We start from the raw sequence: 15,342 nt of genomic DNA, 5'->3' as shown, positions 1-15,342 counted from the left end.
ATCATTAAGGTTTAATCCTGAATTTGTAATTGATTGCTTTTTATTTTGCTTACTCTTTCCTCGGAGTCCAATCCTATTCTTCCTTCTTAAACAGGCTCCATATTTATGGGAACGTCTCCTTTTGCTCATACAGCCCTTGATTTACATTATTAATTATTTCAGTTCAATCCTGTTTTGAAGGTTGGACCTCCTTCTCTATTCAGGTTTGTTATTTGTGGGTCCCAGTCTAGTCTATGGGGTTTATCACACGGGGGAAATCCCATGCGAAAATGGGATTAAAAGGTAGAAACAAACTCGCAAAAGCAGGTGATTTTCAAAGATGTCGTCGTTTAACATGTTCATCCAAACGGAAAGTCAACAAAAGCTGCTCCTTTTTACTTGCAGGATTTTCCAAAAGTGAAAAGGAGTGGCTTTTGTCTGCTTTCCCTTCACTTTCCATTCAGGTTAACATTAGTTTTACAATGGCCTCCTGGGAAAATCATGAGGTTTTTCCAATTTAAACCCCCATTTTTGCACGATTTCCCCCGTCTGATAAACGTCTAAATTTACTGGAAACCTTTCTCCTTAGGAGTTGTGCTAGTTCATCTGTCTGCATATAGCCATATAATTTCCATAACCATTCTTGTATGGTTACGACATACAAGAAATAACGTTTATAAGCTCTGCTTATGTTCTTATGAGTGTGATAAGATGGATGTGTGCAAAATGCAGCCACAGGTGCTTTGGCACACGCGTTTGGTTTAGGTATAGAAGGGAGTTAGCTAAAGACTCCATTGGAAGATGATGGTGTGGATGATGATGATGATGATGAGATGATGATGATGATGATGATGATGATGATGATGATGATGATGATGAAATAGCCCAAGAGCACAGACTCAGACCAAATGAAGTGGAGCTACTTTTCAAGCAGCCCAAGCAGCCAGAAAGGCAGAGGCTGCAGCTCAGGAGAAGGACGCTCTGCCCTGGACCTTATTCCCCGAGGGCCATTGCTCACCTTCTTGGTCCCATAAAGGGTCTCCAAGAGCTTCTCCTGGGCTGTCTCAAACCGCTGGTCCAGGCTGGAGGCCATTTTCTGAACCAGGTTCCAAATGATATAATTGTTCAAGACGCTACATAGGAAAGAACAGGACCATGTTAAAAGCCAAGCTCTGTCACCAGTGGAGCATGGGCAACCCCAAATCCTCACCCTCAAAGACTCACATACTTTCCCAGCTCCTTATTTAGTTGTGGGGTCTATGAGCAACCACAACTCTATACCTAGATTCTTATACAGCCGCACATCAGCATGTCTCAGACCCAGGCTGCGTCTACACTGCAGAAATAATGCAGTTAGACACTACTTATAAGTGCTGCAGATGCATCCTATGGAATCCTGGGATTTGTAGTTTGCAAGACGTTTCACCTTCTCAGCCAAAAAAAGTCCTGGTGACTCACAAAACAACAAACCCCAGATTCTGTAGGATGGGGCCACAGCAGTTAAAATGGTGTCAAGCCACATTAACACAGTGTTAAGGCAGCATTTTTCTACAGGTTTTGCCTTAAATGTTCACTGCATGAGTGTTTATGACTGTAAATCAAGCTTGATAAAGTCTTTCTAACTGAGCAAACCAAGATTTAAACCCCACAGCTATTACTGAATGAATAATAATAATAATAATAATAATAATAATAATATCCCACCTCTCCATTAAGATCGAGGTGGCTAACAACATTAAAACACTGAAACACAACAAAAGACATTGTCCCAGAAACCTGCCCACCCCCCAACCAATAAATCATCATTGTAAACAATAAAACAACGTTGTTAAAATGATTAAAAGAGGCAAGACAGGGCAGTCAATGTGGGCGACTGAGAGGCTCATCTGGGAAGGGAAACATGGAAAAGCTCTTAGCTCTGCAGGTTTGAAACTGCAGTCGATAACAAAAGAGAGATACAACCGAGAACCAAATTTACAATTGTCCAGACCCTTGTATTCCCCGTCACCATCTATGAATGTGAGACCATGGAGAAGGCAGATAAGAAGGAGATCCATGCATCTGAGATAATGTGGGGCTGGAGGAGAGTTTTGAGGATCCCAAGAACAGCAGCCAGAAGGACAAACCAATGGGTCCTGGAGCAGATCAAGATCAAGCAGATGGGTCCTTGGCTTTCCTTGGAAGCCAAGATGACTAAACAGAGGCTCTCGTACTTTGGCCGCATCAGGAGAAGGCATGGATCACTAGGAAAAACAATAATGCTGGGAAAGGTAGAAGGTAGTAGAAAGAGAGGAAGGCCACAGGGATTTGGAGGGCCTGAGCAGAGAGCAGTGGAGGACCAGAGTCTTGGAGATGTCTCATGCATTCAATAGCATACATATTGTCATGCGCACAGCCTAAACATATTTACATGTATGCTCAGCCCTCCATATCCACAGATGCAAGCATCCAGGGCTTGGAAATGTTTGAAAAATATATGAATTTCAAAACGCAAACCTTGATCTTGCCACTTTATCCATTTTACTATGCCCTTATATTGAATGGGACTTCAGCATCCATGGAGTTTGGTATCTACTGGGGGGTGGTATCTACTCCAGCTGATACTAAGGGCCCACCGTACATAGTTTCATGTGGTTCAAGTGAAAGAGCAAGATTGTTTTAAAGAAAACTTTAAAAATAATTTTAAAACATTAAATGTTAAAAGTGGTTTTTTAAAGCGGTGGCCTCTCTTTTCTGCACCTCCTAAGCCACTCTCACCGCCTCTTCTGCTGAGCTCCAGCATTTTAAGGGGATGCAAGTGTTTCTGCCCAAAAGCAGATGTTTGGGGAGCAGCTGGGGGTCGCCCCTCTTTGGTGGTCGTCCATTGTGGTCAACCGCCCCGCAGCCCCATAGTGTTGCCCCTGGCCCAGGTCATGGCAGAGCCCATGGCCAGAGATGCCTTTGCCCTGGTACCTTCTGTCGCTGTTGTTGATGAGCTGGGACACTTGCTCCAAGTACTCCTTGCCATAAACCACCACCGGCTCAGCCTCCGACAGCTCCAGCGGCGAAAGGAAGGAGGAGACGAAGTCCAGCCAGTCAATGGCAGGGGCAAGCACCTGCGGAAGACAAGGACAGACTCACAGGACGCATGCCTTGCTTTTGCAAAGGGGAAATAAAGGCCAACGCTTGCCCAAAGACGGTGGTGTCATGCAGTCATTCCAGAAACAGAGGAAGCCTTCTTGGGCCTCATTCGCACTTCAGAAATAATCCTCTTTGATGCTACTACTTATCTGCACTGCAGAAATAATCCAGATTGACTACAAACTGGAGCGTGTCCAGAGGAAGGTGACCAAAATGGTCTGGAAACCACGAAGCCCTCTGAGGAGAGACTTAGGGAGCTGGGGATGTTTAGCCTGGAGAAGATGTTGGGTAAAATGTCCCTTTAAGAAGTTATAAAATAATTCTATGGCTGCAAATGGTGAGGAACACCAGGTGTCAACCCTTAGTTGTTAGTCACGTATACAAGGCCTCTGAAACCTAGAGCAGAGGATAGTGGATTGGGTAGAGGAGGAGTTGCTGTGTTAGTTTGGAGAGAGCGGATGGTAAATACATCAGACAAATGTATGTTGACAGAAGTCAGAGCTTTTGTTGTATATATTGTACATATTGCAACAGGAAGATAAAAGCCTCCAAGGACTTTGGAAGAAGTCAACTGTGTCTGTGCCTCATTTCAGGTTGGTCAGTGCCATGTTGCCAAATACTGCAATACTGCATACTGGGTTGTGCTTTTGCACTCAGCTGTGTGTGAGTACTGTTGAGGTCAAGCATCTCAGACAGTGCTGAACATTGGCACCTCTGTTTGGGCCTAGTTTATGTTCGTTTTTGTCACTGCACACCTGCAATACACTGAGGAGAGCCAACAGAAGAGAAGGTTAAGAAGTGATATGAGAGCCCTGTTTAAATGTTTGGAGGGATGTCATACTGAGGAGGGAGCAAGCTTGTTTTCTGCTGCTCCAGAGAATAGGATCCAGAACAATGGATGCAAGCTACAAGAAAAGGGATTCCACCTCAACATTAGGAGGAACTTCCTGAGAGTAAGGCCTTTTTTACTCTCCCTCGGAGTGTCAGTGAGCCTCCTTCTTTGGAAGTCTTTAAACAGAGGCTGGGTGGCCATCTGTCAATGGGAATGCTTTGACTGAGAGTTCCTGCATGGCAGAAGAAGGGGCTTGGACTGGATCAGGGCCCTTGAGGTCTCTTCCTACTCTATGATTCTACTTTACCTGTCATGACTCAGTGCTATGGAATTCTGGGAACTGTATTTTTTGTGAGATATTTAGTCTTCTGTGACAGAGAGATCTGGCCACAGCAAACTACAAATGCCAGAAATCAGTAACATGGAACTATGGCATAAAGCAGTGTCAAACGGCATTATTTCTACATTGCAGATTCAGCCCTGGTTTGCTAAACTCCAACTGAAGACAGGAGGCAGATACAAGTCATTGCTGGAGTCTGTGTGTATATATGTACTGAATGGAGGACTAGCCATTTGTCTCTGAAATGGCTCTGCTGCAAGCGGAGATGCGCAGAGCGCCTGGAAGAGCCCCGGATCCAATTGGCCAAAGGACAGCTGTGTGATCTGCTCTAGCAAACTAATGAAGAGTCCTGTGGCACCTTTATGGCCAAAGGGATTTATTTTAGCAGGAGCTTCTGTAGATTACAAGCCAGTTCTACGCAGAAACTCTTCTGCTGAAATAAATCTGTCAGTTTGAAAGATGCTTCCAAACTCTGAGTTTGTTTTGTTCTTCTTAATCCAATGGAGCCTGCAGTGATCTACTCCCATCATTGTAAGACTGCAACAGAAAACAGACATTGTGATTTCAGTACCAGAACCTACTTTCTCTCCTCCGCTTCCCAACCATTTGTTTTGCTTAATATTCTGCCTGATGTACAGTTCTGGAAAGGGCAAAAGCTTGCAAGTTTGCAACATTTTGGTGCACTATAATATACCATATCTAGCTATGGATCTAGTTGTCCAGTGAGAGGAAAATACTCTGCACATGCTCTGTTTCTCCAAAGCAACCCTTTTGTAGGTCTTAGCCACAAGTCCTTGCATACAAGACAAACTGTAGGGCTAAGCCATCATGAGTTAAATGTTGGGAGTATGACCACGAATGCTGCCTCTTCACTGCAGAAATAATGCAGTTTGATACTGCTTTAAATGTCCATGGCTCAATGCTCTGGAATTCTTGGATTTGTAGTTTTGTGAACTGTTTAGCGTTCACTATCAGAGAGCACTGGTGCCACAATAAACTACAAATCCCAGGATTCCACAGCAATGAGCCATGGCTGTTAAAGTGGTGTCAAACTGCATTAATTCTGCAGAGCAGATGCAGCCTCTCTCCTCTTCCCTGACTTCCCCTTGATCCAGAAAAAATGGTGGTTGCAATCTCAAATTGTTTGTTATTGTGTGCCTTCAAGACATTTTGAACTTATAGCAACCCAAAGCTGAGCCTATCATGGGTTTTATTGACAAGGTTTGTTGGGAGGAGGTTTGCCATTGCCTTCCCCTGAGGCTGAGAGAGTGTGACTCGTCCAAAGTCACCCATTGGGTTTCCATGGTGGAGCAGGGATTCGAACCCTGGTCTCCAAAGTTCTAGTCTACACTGGCGCTCTCAAGTGGGGTTGCTAAACCTCTCTGGATTTTAGTCCAAACTTTACAGGAGCAATAGAAGCTTTTGAACCTGTTGGGGATTAGAATGTAGCGCCCTGGACTGTCCTTTTGTTGAAGTTCGGGCTAAAACCAGGAGCGGACTCATTGCCTCGCTGACAAGGAGGCCGTCAAGTGTTGCTATCCAGAAACCCCCCACTACAAGGTCCTCTTTCCCAGAGACTAAATCCAGCCCCATCCAGCGCAGGATGCCCCCTGGACTCTCCATCCTGAAGTACCACCCAAGATTGCACTTGCCTCCCTGTTGCCATGGTGACGTATCACCTGGCAACCGATGGACCAGGAAGGATGCTGCTCTCCTTGCTGTATTGCTGGGAGATCCGACATTGGAGAAGATGAAGGCTGAGCCAGGAGGGGCAAGTGGAGGAAAAGGTCAGGAGGATCTCAGTGCAGCTGTTTGGTGCAGGAGGGAGCATGAGAAGGTGAAGGACTGACTGAGTCACAGCAGTATGGAGTTGGAAGGGACCCTCAAGGGCCATCCGGTCCAGCCCCCGCCAAGCAGGAATACACAATGCAAGCAAAACATCCAGCCTCTGTTTAAAAGCCTCCAAAGAAGGAGACTCCGCCACACTCCAAGGAATCAGCGTATTCGACTGTTGAACAGCTCTTACCACCAACAATTTCTTCCAAAAGTTTAGGTGAAACCTCTTTTCCTGTAGTTTGCATCCATTGCTCCATTGGGTCCCATTCTCTGGAGCAGCAGAAAACGAGCTTGCTCCATTCTCAAGATGACTTCCCTTCAAATCCTTAAACAGGGCTGTCATATCATCTCTTAACCTCCTCTTCTCCAGGCCAAACATACCAAGCAACCTAAGACATGGTTTCCAGACCTTTCACAGTTTTGTTTGCAAACCAACCTGGAAGTGCATAAACCAGTTGAAATATTTTTGCAGGTGGGTTTTTACACTTGAATAGGTGTTACTCACAGCTAGGGCTGACATTTTGCTGCCGACAGACAGACAGAGGGCCCTTCTTATCTGCTGGGTTTTGGTTCCAGGGCCCCTCACTGATACCAAAATCCATGCATGCTCAAGTCCCATTAAATACGGTGGCATAGTAAAATGGTGTCCCTTCTATAGAATGGCAAAATCAAGGCTGGCTTTTTGGAATTTGTATATATTTTTTTAATATTGTGAAGCTGTGGATGCTTGAATCCATGGATAAAATCTCCGTGGATATGCAGGGCGATTCTAGGCTGCATCAATAGAAGGTCTCTAGATCAAGGGAAGTAATAGTGCCCCTCTATCCTGCTTTGGTCAGGCTCACCTGGAAAATCCTGTGTTCGGTTCTGGGCAACAAAATTGACTCAGGTTCAACTTGTGGTCTACTAGGACTCCTAGATCCCTTTCACACGTATAACTCTCCTTAAGCCAGGTGTCCCCCATGATCCTATATCTGTGCATTTCATTTTTATGTCCTAAGTCCACTGCCTTACATTTCTCCGTGTTGAAATTCATTTTGTTAGCTTTGGCTCAGCTTTCCGGTCTACTGAGGTCATTTTGAATTTTGATCTTGTCCTCTGAGGTATTTGCTACTCTTCCTATTTGGTGTCATCTGCAAATTTGATAAGCATGGCCTCTATTCTTTCATTTAAAAAGATTTTGAATAGCAAATTGGGTCCCGGAGAGAACTCCACCGGACACTCCACTGGTCACTTCTCTCTAGGATGAAAAGGAGCCATTGCTGAGCACCCTTTGGGTTCAACTGGTCAGCCAGTTGCAAATCCAGGTAACGGTTGCATTGCCTAACTGACATTTTCCTATCTTGTTTGCAAGAATGTCATGAGGGACATTTTGGAATCCTGGAACGAAACCTCAGCGGATACCAAGGGCCCACTGTGTTCACGTTCATATTGGCATTTCCCAAGCCATTTGCAAGAGCTTGGACCACCCTCCCTCTCTTTTTGAAAGCAATCAACGTAAAACCACCGATGTCCATTTTGCACATTTACACCAGAGCTTGCAACAAGCGTAGATGCTCAGCCTTCATTATCGCTTTTGCTTCTGCAGAGAAGTCATTTGGGGAAAGGTGGTTGTGTGAGTCAGCAAGAAGGGAGCCAGGTTCTTCCAAACCATCCCCACCCCAAAGAAAAAAGCAAATTAACAGGAGATTCTATTATTCGATGATTCATCTTGAGCCGCCTTCCTCCGGCGAGCAAAGAGAAACACCTCTGGGACCAGCCATGAAGCCTCTTTCCGCTCCTGCAAAAGCACTTGTCCTGGGATGCCCCTGGCTGGCTCTGACCTTGGTTCTTGGAAAAGATGGACAAGCGTCTTGCCAGAAAGCATCATTTCTCCCAGGTCATCTCCCTCCGTCCTCCTCATTTATTCAGAGTGTGTGTGTGTGTATAGGAGGGGGGAATGTTCTTTCCAAGAGATTGTTTGGTGCTGAGACAGCTTGATAGTGTCTCTGCTGATATTACTGGGCAGTTTTGTACATTTGAGCTTTCCCCTTGTTTTGAGGTGCATCAGGGACATGTAGCTACAAAATGCAGGAGGGGACATTTTCCACCATGTTCTCCGATGGTGCAGATCAATGTGCCTGAAGTCACATTACATCACTCATTTTAGGCAGATTTTGGATGGTTTTAGGTTGGGGGGGGGTATGTGGAAGCAAAATTGTTGTATTTTGCAGGAGCTTTAGCCCATCTGGAGTCTATTTTAAGGTAAAAAAAATCTCTTAGTTGTTGCTGTGTGCCTTCAAGTCATTTCCGGCTTATGGCAGCCCTAAGGAGTTTATCACACTGGGGCTAATGTCGGCATTAAAGAGAGATTAAAGCGCGTTTAAAGCATCCTGCAAATAAAGCAAATATGGTAATTGCCTGAATGATTACCACAAGCAAATAAAGCAATATTGGAAATGCATTGTTGCTGAAATCCCAAAAGTAAAAAGATGTGCATTAATGCTTCATTGTGGCCACTTTAATAGCGGATTTTGTGCAAAGTTGTGTGAAATCATTTTGTGTAATTAAGTGATTTTTCCATAATTACATGATTTATCTCACTCCTTTGTGTGATAAACCCCTAAGTCACCATATGCTGAAGTCAATGTGAAAGCATATAACAACAACAAGGGCTTGAACATGAGCCACAGGCTGATTCACAGGATTATGCACACCATAGTGCTCCATTCACAAGACCAGTGAACCACGTACAGAGAATCAATGAGGCTGGGAATCCAATTTGGCGTGGCTTCCCAGCATCACCTTGCAACATAGACAGACTAGTTTGGGAAGCCATGGTCCCCAAGGGGTGTGTGTGAGTGTGTGTGTGTGAGAGAGAGAGAGGGGGGGGGGGACAGAAAGAAAGAGAAATGGAGGGAAAGAGGCGATGCCTTGTTGCCTTCAGAAGGGTCTTTGCTGCCTGCTCTCAGCCCAGAGGCTGGCCTTGGCATCCCAGCTGCAGCTCCAGGCTGATTGGGATGCTGCTCTGCCAGGCTCCTGGGCGGCTGGCATTCGCAGCGCATGAATGGTGCCATGGATGGAATCCTAATCAAGGGAGGCAGGGTGCCTGCATTTCGGCTTATACAACCAAAGCAAGCCAGTTCTCAGTTTAGGGAACTGCACAAAGCAGGGATGAAGAAGGAGAAGGAGAAAGGGGGGAGAGATGCTGCTGGAAGAAAGGAAGGTGCCTTATACTGATCATGGTGGTACAGTTCAAAGATATAGCCATGTTAGGCTGTGAAACCAGTAGCACCTTTGAGACTAACTGAAAGAAAGAAGCTGGTGGCAGCATGAAGCTAGTGGCACAAAGCCTTTCTAGGATGACTGCTTAGCCTCCCCTCAGCCAACCCAATTCTCCCTTTCCCTGTCCTTATTATTCTTTTGCCTCCTACCTCATTGTCCTCTGCCTTATTATCCTGATCTAAACTAATTTTCAAATTGAAATCATCCCCGGCCATCATTGGCATCATTCCCCTCTGCAGCTGGTCCAGTGCGACAGCCAACCTCCGGATGATGCTCAGGAAACAATCTGTGGTTTCTGCCATCCAAAATTTGCCTATTTCAAATCCATTTGTGAATGCTGGCCTTCTTCCTGGAAGCACCTGCGCTCTCTCTGTCTGTCCTTGTTCATAGCTGTCTTTCCCCATTCAGGCTCCCATTCTTGGCTCCTTGGTCCTCTAGTCAAGGAAACTGTAAGGCCCTCCAGATACAGTTCAACCACAGCTTCCGGCATCCCTTACCATCATCTATGCCAGCGGCTAGGGCTATTGGGAGTTGCAGTCCAGCAACACCTGCAGGACCCCACAGTTCCCACCCTTGCTCTTGACCATCTCATGCCCTGCAATGGCCATACTGGCTGGGGATAATGGGAGCTACAGTCCAACACCTTTGAAGAGTGTCAGGCTGAGGAAAACAGCTTTCAATGATGACCCCTGTCCTCCGCATTCTCTCTTTCCTTTGTCCTTCCTCCCTTCCTTCTGGTCTTTTGCCTTTTCAGGCCTGAAACTCCAGTCTTCCTATCTCCCCCATACATCTGCTCTTCCTTCCTTAAGTCCCACTGACTCCTCTGTGGCAAAATAGCAAGCCTAGCCAGAAGCTCCATCACAACCACAAAATCCATTTGTGTAGCACCGCACAGTCAGATGCAGTAATATCAGTGTGTCTTTTCCCCAGTAGATGGACATTCACATACCCCTGGGAAGCCTTCCTCAACTTAGGTCATCAAGATGTGTCAGGGTATGACCCCCATGGTCCACAGCACAGTGATGGTGGATGATAGGAACTGTAGCCTGACACAACTGGAGGGCTCCAGGTAAGGATAAGGCTTACATGACACCTCTGTTCAGTTGAAGGATTGCAAGCAATATGTTCCTGATTTCCAAAGGAGCCCATCTCTTTCATCCAGCAGGACCTAATCCAAACCCCAAACAGATCCCAATGCCCCTCCTGGACACCCGACCCCACTCCCAGGCCCACCACTGGCCATGCCCAGCCAGGGCCCACCTGCAGCTCCGCAATGTTCAGCTTGTGGTAGATCTTCTCGTCGTCCCGGCGCTCGTCTTGAGGGACGGTGAGGTTGGCCAGCTGGATCTCCAGCTCCAGCACTTGCTGCATCTGTTCTTCTGTGGACGCTCTGGCTCCGCCAAGGAGCATCCCCAGCTCCACCATGTAATCCAAGTAGGCAGCCAGCACCTGCCACACCAAGGCAAAGCATTGGAGTGAGTTTGGGGCATTTCAGGCATCCTAGGGCAGCAAACAACACCCTACATGCGCATATATACCACTCTCATCCCAAGGCATGCTCTCCTCCTCAGAATGGCCAAAGAAAGAACAAGGCATGAGCCAAAACTTGGGAAAGTCCCTTTTTTGGATCACAACTCCAAAAACCCTCCAGACCATCCCAGCCAATGGCCATGGTGATTGGTGAGCTTCTGGGTGCTGTATCCAAAGGAAAAGGGGGGGGGGGCATATTAGTGTTGTTGTTGCTGTTTGTGAGCAGCTTTGTGTCCCTTTTTGGAAGAAAGGCAACATAGATGTGAAATAAATAAATAAATAAATAAATAGGAAGCTCTGGCTTGGACTGAAGTGAATGGCTTACTTTCAGCCACTGCCTGCAATGGTCTCAAGTCCTAGCCAATAGCCATTGGTGAGTTTGTGAGTGTTGTAGTACACAGAAAGGAGGATTATAGTGTTGCTGTTGTTGTGATCTGTGAGCCTCCTTGGGTCCCTTTTGGGGAGAAAGGTAGCATAGAAGTGAAATTGTTGTTGTTGTTGTTGTTGTTGTTGTTATCTGAAAGTTCTGGCTTGGACCGAAGTGAATAGCTTAGAGTTCCAGCCCAGCCTGCCACCCAGCCGTGACATGGGCACAGACAGCAGTGGAGAGCTTAGTATACTTGACCCCCGGTGCAGATCGTTTTTTAACCCATCCCTCTGCCGCTCTTCAACAGCCATTCCAGGATCCAGCGGAGGTGCTGAGCGGCTGGAAAAGGGAGAAGACTCTCTTGACCGGTGGGCAGTAGAGAGCCCAGGCCAGGAACTAAGTCTTGAGCCCTGCCAGCTCAAGCAGAGCCTGTGGCTTCCAAGGAGGCTCAGCAACCAAGCCTCCTGGCAGCAGAGCTTTCAAGGCTTGGAAGAGGATGAAGAGAGCATACCTACCTTCAACCAGCAAAGAGCTGAAAGGGCATGCTTGCGGCGTTTCAGGAGGCTTCATGAAAAACACCAATTAATCAGCAAACAGCTGAGCTCAGGAGAGCTGCTGAGATGAACAGCCAAAGGACACCAAGCCAGTTGTCAGAGATTATCTGCGTTTGATTTTCTGTGGGTTTTTCGGGCTATGTGGCCATGTTCTAGAAGATTTTCTTCCTGATGTTTTGCCATCTCTGACTCTGAACCCTTGACGCTCGGACTGTTTTCTCGCCTTGACTATCTGGGACCCTTGGCCTTTGGACTCCGTGTTAATCTGACTCATCAGGTTAACCTTGGACTGCTTGACTGTTCTCTGGCTGGACTCTTGGTTTGTACCAAGGTGCTTTGCTTTAATCTTATTTTGTTCACACGGACTTTGCTTTGCATTAAAACTGCACCAGCCTCCATGAGCAGTTTCTCTATCAGCATTCTTGGCTGCTTTCCCGGACATTGCCCCCAACAAGCTGGGTACTCATTTTAGCGACCTGCAGAAGGATGCAAGGCTGGAAGGAGCCTGAGCCCCTGACTGGTATTGAACTCCCAACCTTGTGGCTGCAGCACAGGCATTTAACCCCTGCGTCACCCCTGCATGGCAGAATGGGGTTGGACTGGATGGCCCTTGAGGCCTCTTCCAACTCTAAGATTCTGGGAGAGACCCCAACACCTCACACAAGAGAGAGATGCCTGCACTTGGTTGTCATTGCCAAGGGATGCAAAAAGGGTGGTGCGGCAGCTGCTCTATGGCAGGAGCCTTCTTCCATCAAGTCTTGTCCTTCTGCCAGCGGATGGGATCCACCAATGTCTTTCCCCCATAAGGGCCAGGAGGGATTCACACAGAGAAATAGCAGTAGCAATAGCAATAACAGCTACATTTATATACCACTTCATACTGAACAGAACTAAGCACTCCCTAAGCAGTTTACAATTTGTAAGCCAGTTGCCCCTAACAAGCTAAGGCTCATTTTAGCAACCTCCAAAGGATGCCAGGCTGGGTTGACCCTGAGCCTCTTGCTGGGATTGAACTTGCAATTTTGTGGTTTGTGAGTGAATGGCTGCATTACAGGCATTGAAGCCCAGTGCCACCAGGGCTTTGCCACTCAGCCAACAGAGCTGCCAGACCCGGAAGGCTGCCCCTTCCCACTAGCGCACCAAGTGACACTTCCCCTTCAAGGTGTCACCCAGTACAGTCCGCATCCCGCTAGTGATACTCCTGGGACACAGAGGCCAAGGAACCAGCGAGGCCAATGGAGAAACACTTACAAAATGAAGACCCTGGGGCCTGAAATGCCAGAGGCTTCCATGGCCAAACTCCTTGGATTGAACACCCCTCGAGTCCAGACCAGGGGTCTCCATATGGAAGGTGTGAGGGGGGTGAGGGTCTCACCAGATGACCCCTAAGGAGCGGGTGACACCACTGCTCTCCAGGCACCTGGCTTTTGGCAGAAACAGACTCTGGCGCTCACCTGCATCCCTTTAAAACACTAGAGAAAAATGTAATTTTAAAAAAATCTTTAAAAAGCATCACATCTTACCAAATTTTCACTTGAACCACACAATACTATGTGCATGTAAATACATGTAGGCTGTGCATATGATATTGTGATTTAAAGGTATGGTTTTAATTTTGCTACTTGTTTATGACACGACTATTGTCATTACATTCAGTGATATATAGAAATTACAATTCTATGAGTATTTGGGATGTGGGAGGTCAATGGGGTATGTGTACGACACCATGAGTTATGGCACTAGGTGACGCCAACCCTACGGATGCCGCTGGTCCAGACGAAAACTGTGAGCCCTTTTGGGGAGGCGGGCTAGCCCTTCCAAGAGCTCTGCCATCTCTGGAGCCAATGTGCCAGTGCAGACAGGCCGCTGGGCATGATTCTTGAAGGGACAAAGGAATGTTAGCCACAGGTTAGCCTGAGGTCTTCCCTTCTAAAACTGCAAAATGGGTCCAAGGCGAAGATCACTCCAATGGCCGGATCAGACTGATGTCGGTCCAGCATCCTGGTTCCCACAGTGGCTCAATACTGACCAATCTTACAGAGTTGTTGTAAAAATTGCAATTAGAAAATGTATGGTGCATTGCTTGAAGCACTTCAGAGCCCTAGAGCTTGAGAAGTTATTTTTCAGAAGTAATTGGTTGCAGTTATAGTTCTGAGGACCAAGGAAGTAGTTACTTACCACTGCAATTACCATTTATAAAAGTAAATCTTTGCTTGCTTGCTTGCTTGCTTCTCAAAAGTTACAAAAGTCATTGCTTTGGGGCTGCTTAAACAAATCTGAATGCTACAAGCCACTAGTCTGTGGTATGAACATACGTCCCTCCCACCCAACATGTTGCCTGAACACTCATAACAGGGCATAACAGGCAATGTGGTGCAGTGGTTTGTGCATAGGACTATGACTCTGGAGACCAGGGTTCAATTCCCAACTCAGCCATGGAAACCCACTGGGTGACCTTAGGTGGGTCACATACTCTCAGCCCCAGAAAACCCTGTAATAGTTTCACCTTAGGGTCACTATAAGTCAGGAAGGATTTGAAGCCACACAACAACAACAACAACAACAACAACAACAACAACAACAAGGTACTACAGTGGGCCCTTGGTATCTGCTGAGGTTCGGCTCAAAGACTCCCCATGGATACTAAAATCAGTGGCTACTCAAGTCCTATTTAATATAGTGCCAAAGTGAAATGGTGTCCCATACAGAAAATGGCAAAATCAAGGTTTGCTTTTAGGAATTTATGTTTTTTAAAAATATTTTCAAGCCATGGATGCTTGAATCCGTGGATAAAGAATCCATAGATACCAAAGGCCAACTGTTTCATAAGGTAAAGCAAGACAGCTATACCTTTGGTACTGGAGAAAGGAACAAATTACATATAAGCCATGATGTTTAGCTAGATATGTCCAAGCTCTGGGAAACACTCTATAGATCAGTGCTACTCGAAGTGGTGGTCTGTGGACCGGTGCCAGGCCATGCATTGACTGCTGATCCATATTGAATTTCCAGGAAAGAAAGGCACAAAGATAGTACCACTCCCTGGCAGAGTGAGAAGAAAAACACTGCTGGTCCTCTACTACAGAGAGCTTCAGAAGTGCAGACATAGGTAATGGTGGTGGAGATGAGCGTGACAATTTTTAATGTGAAGCCTAAGGCCTTAATAGCATTCATATTTTCTTGTGGGCTTTTGGGGCAATGAGGCCGTGTTCTGGAAGAGTTTATTCCTGATGTTTCATTGGCATCTTCAGAGAATGCTGGCATGGAAGTTAGTGGGGTATATGAGGAGTGATTTCCATGTTAATCTGAAAGGGTTGGGAAGGGTGTAGGGTCTGGAAAGGCTACTTTATGAGTAAAGACTTAGGGAGTTGGGTATGTTTAGCCTGCAAAGGTGACAGTTAAGAGGTGATATGATCACCCTGTTTAGGTATTTGAAGGGATGCCTTGTTGAAGATGGAGCAAGCTTGTTTTCTGCTGCTCCAGAGAATAGGATGCGGAGCAATGGATTCATACTGCAGGA

The 15,342-nt window shown here is 46.4% G+C and overlaps 1 protein-coding gene across 2 annotated transcripts in view; it reads right to left on the bottom strand.

Annotated features, from left to right (window-relative positions):
• Positions 1-15,342, bottom strand: part of ECE2 (endothelin converting enzyme 2) — a 69,883-nt gene that overhangs the window by 16,494 nt on the left and 38,047 nt on the right. For both annotated transcript variants that reach the window (XM_089508541.1, XM_089508540.1), the window contains exons 8-10: positions 10,632-10,820; positions 2,932-3,074; positions 998-1,112 (exon numbers count right to left, since the gene is read on the bottom strand). In XM_089508541.1, coding sequence (XP_089364667.1) covers positions 998-1,112; positions 2,932-3,074; positions 10,632-10,820 — 447 coding nt within the window. The remainder of the gene's footprint in view (positions 1-997; positions 1,113-2,931; positions 3,075-10,631; positions 10,821-15,342) is intronic.

The sequence above is a fragment of the Sceloporus occidentalis genome, unplaced genomic scaffold, assembly GCF_023333645.1.
Source record: "Sceloporus occidentalis isolate IW3139 unplaced genomic scaffold, rSceOcc1.0.p SCAF_2, whole genome shotgun sequence".
Lineage (NCBI taxonomy): Eukaryota > Metazoa > Chordata > Lepidosauria > Squamata > Phrynosomatidae > Sceloporus > Sceloporus occidentalis.
This window is presented reverse-complemented; position numbering and strand designations above follow the sequence as displayed.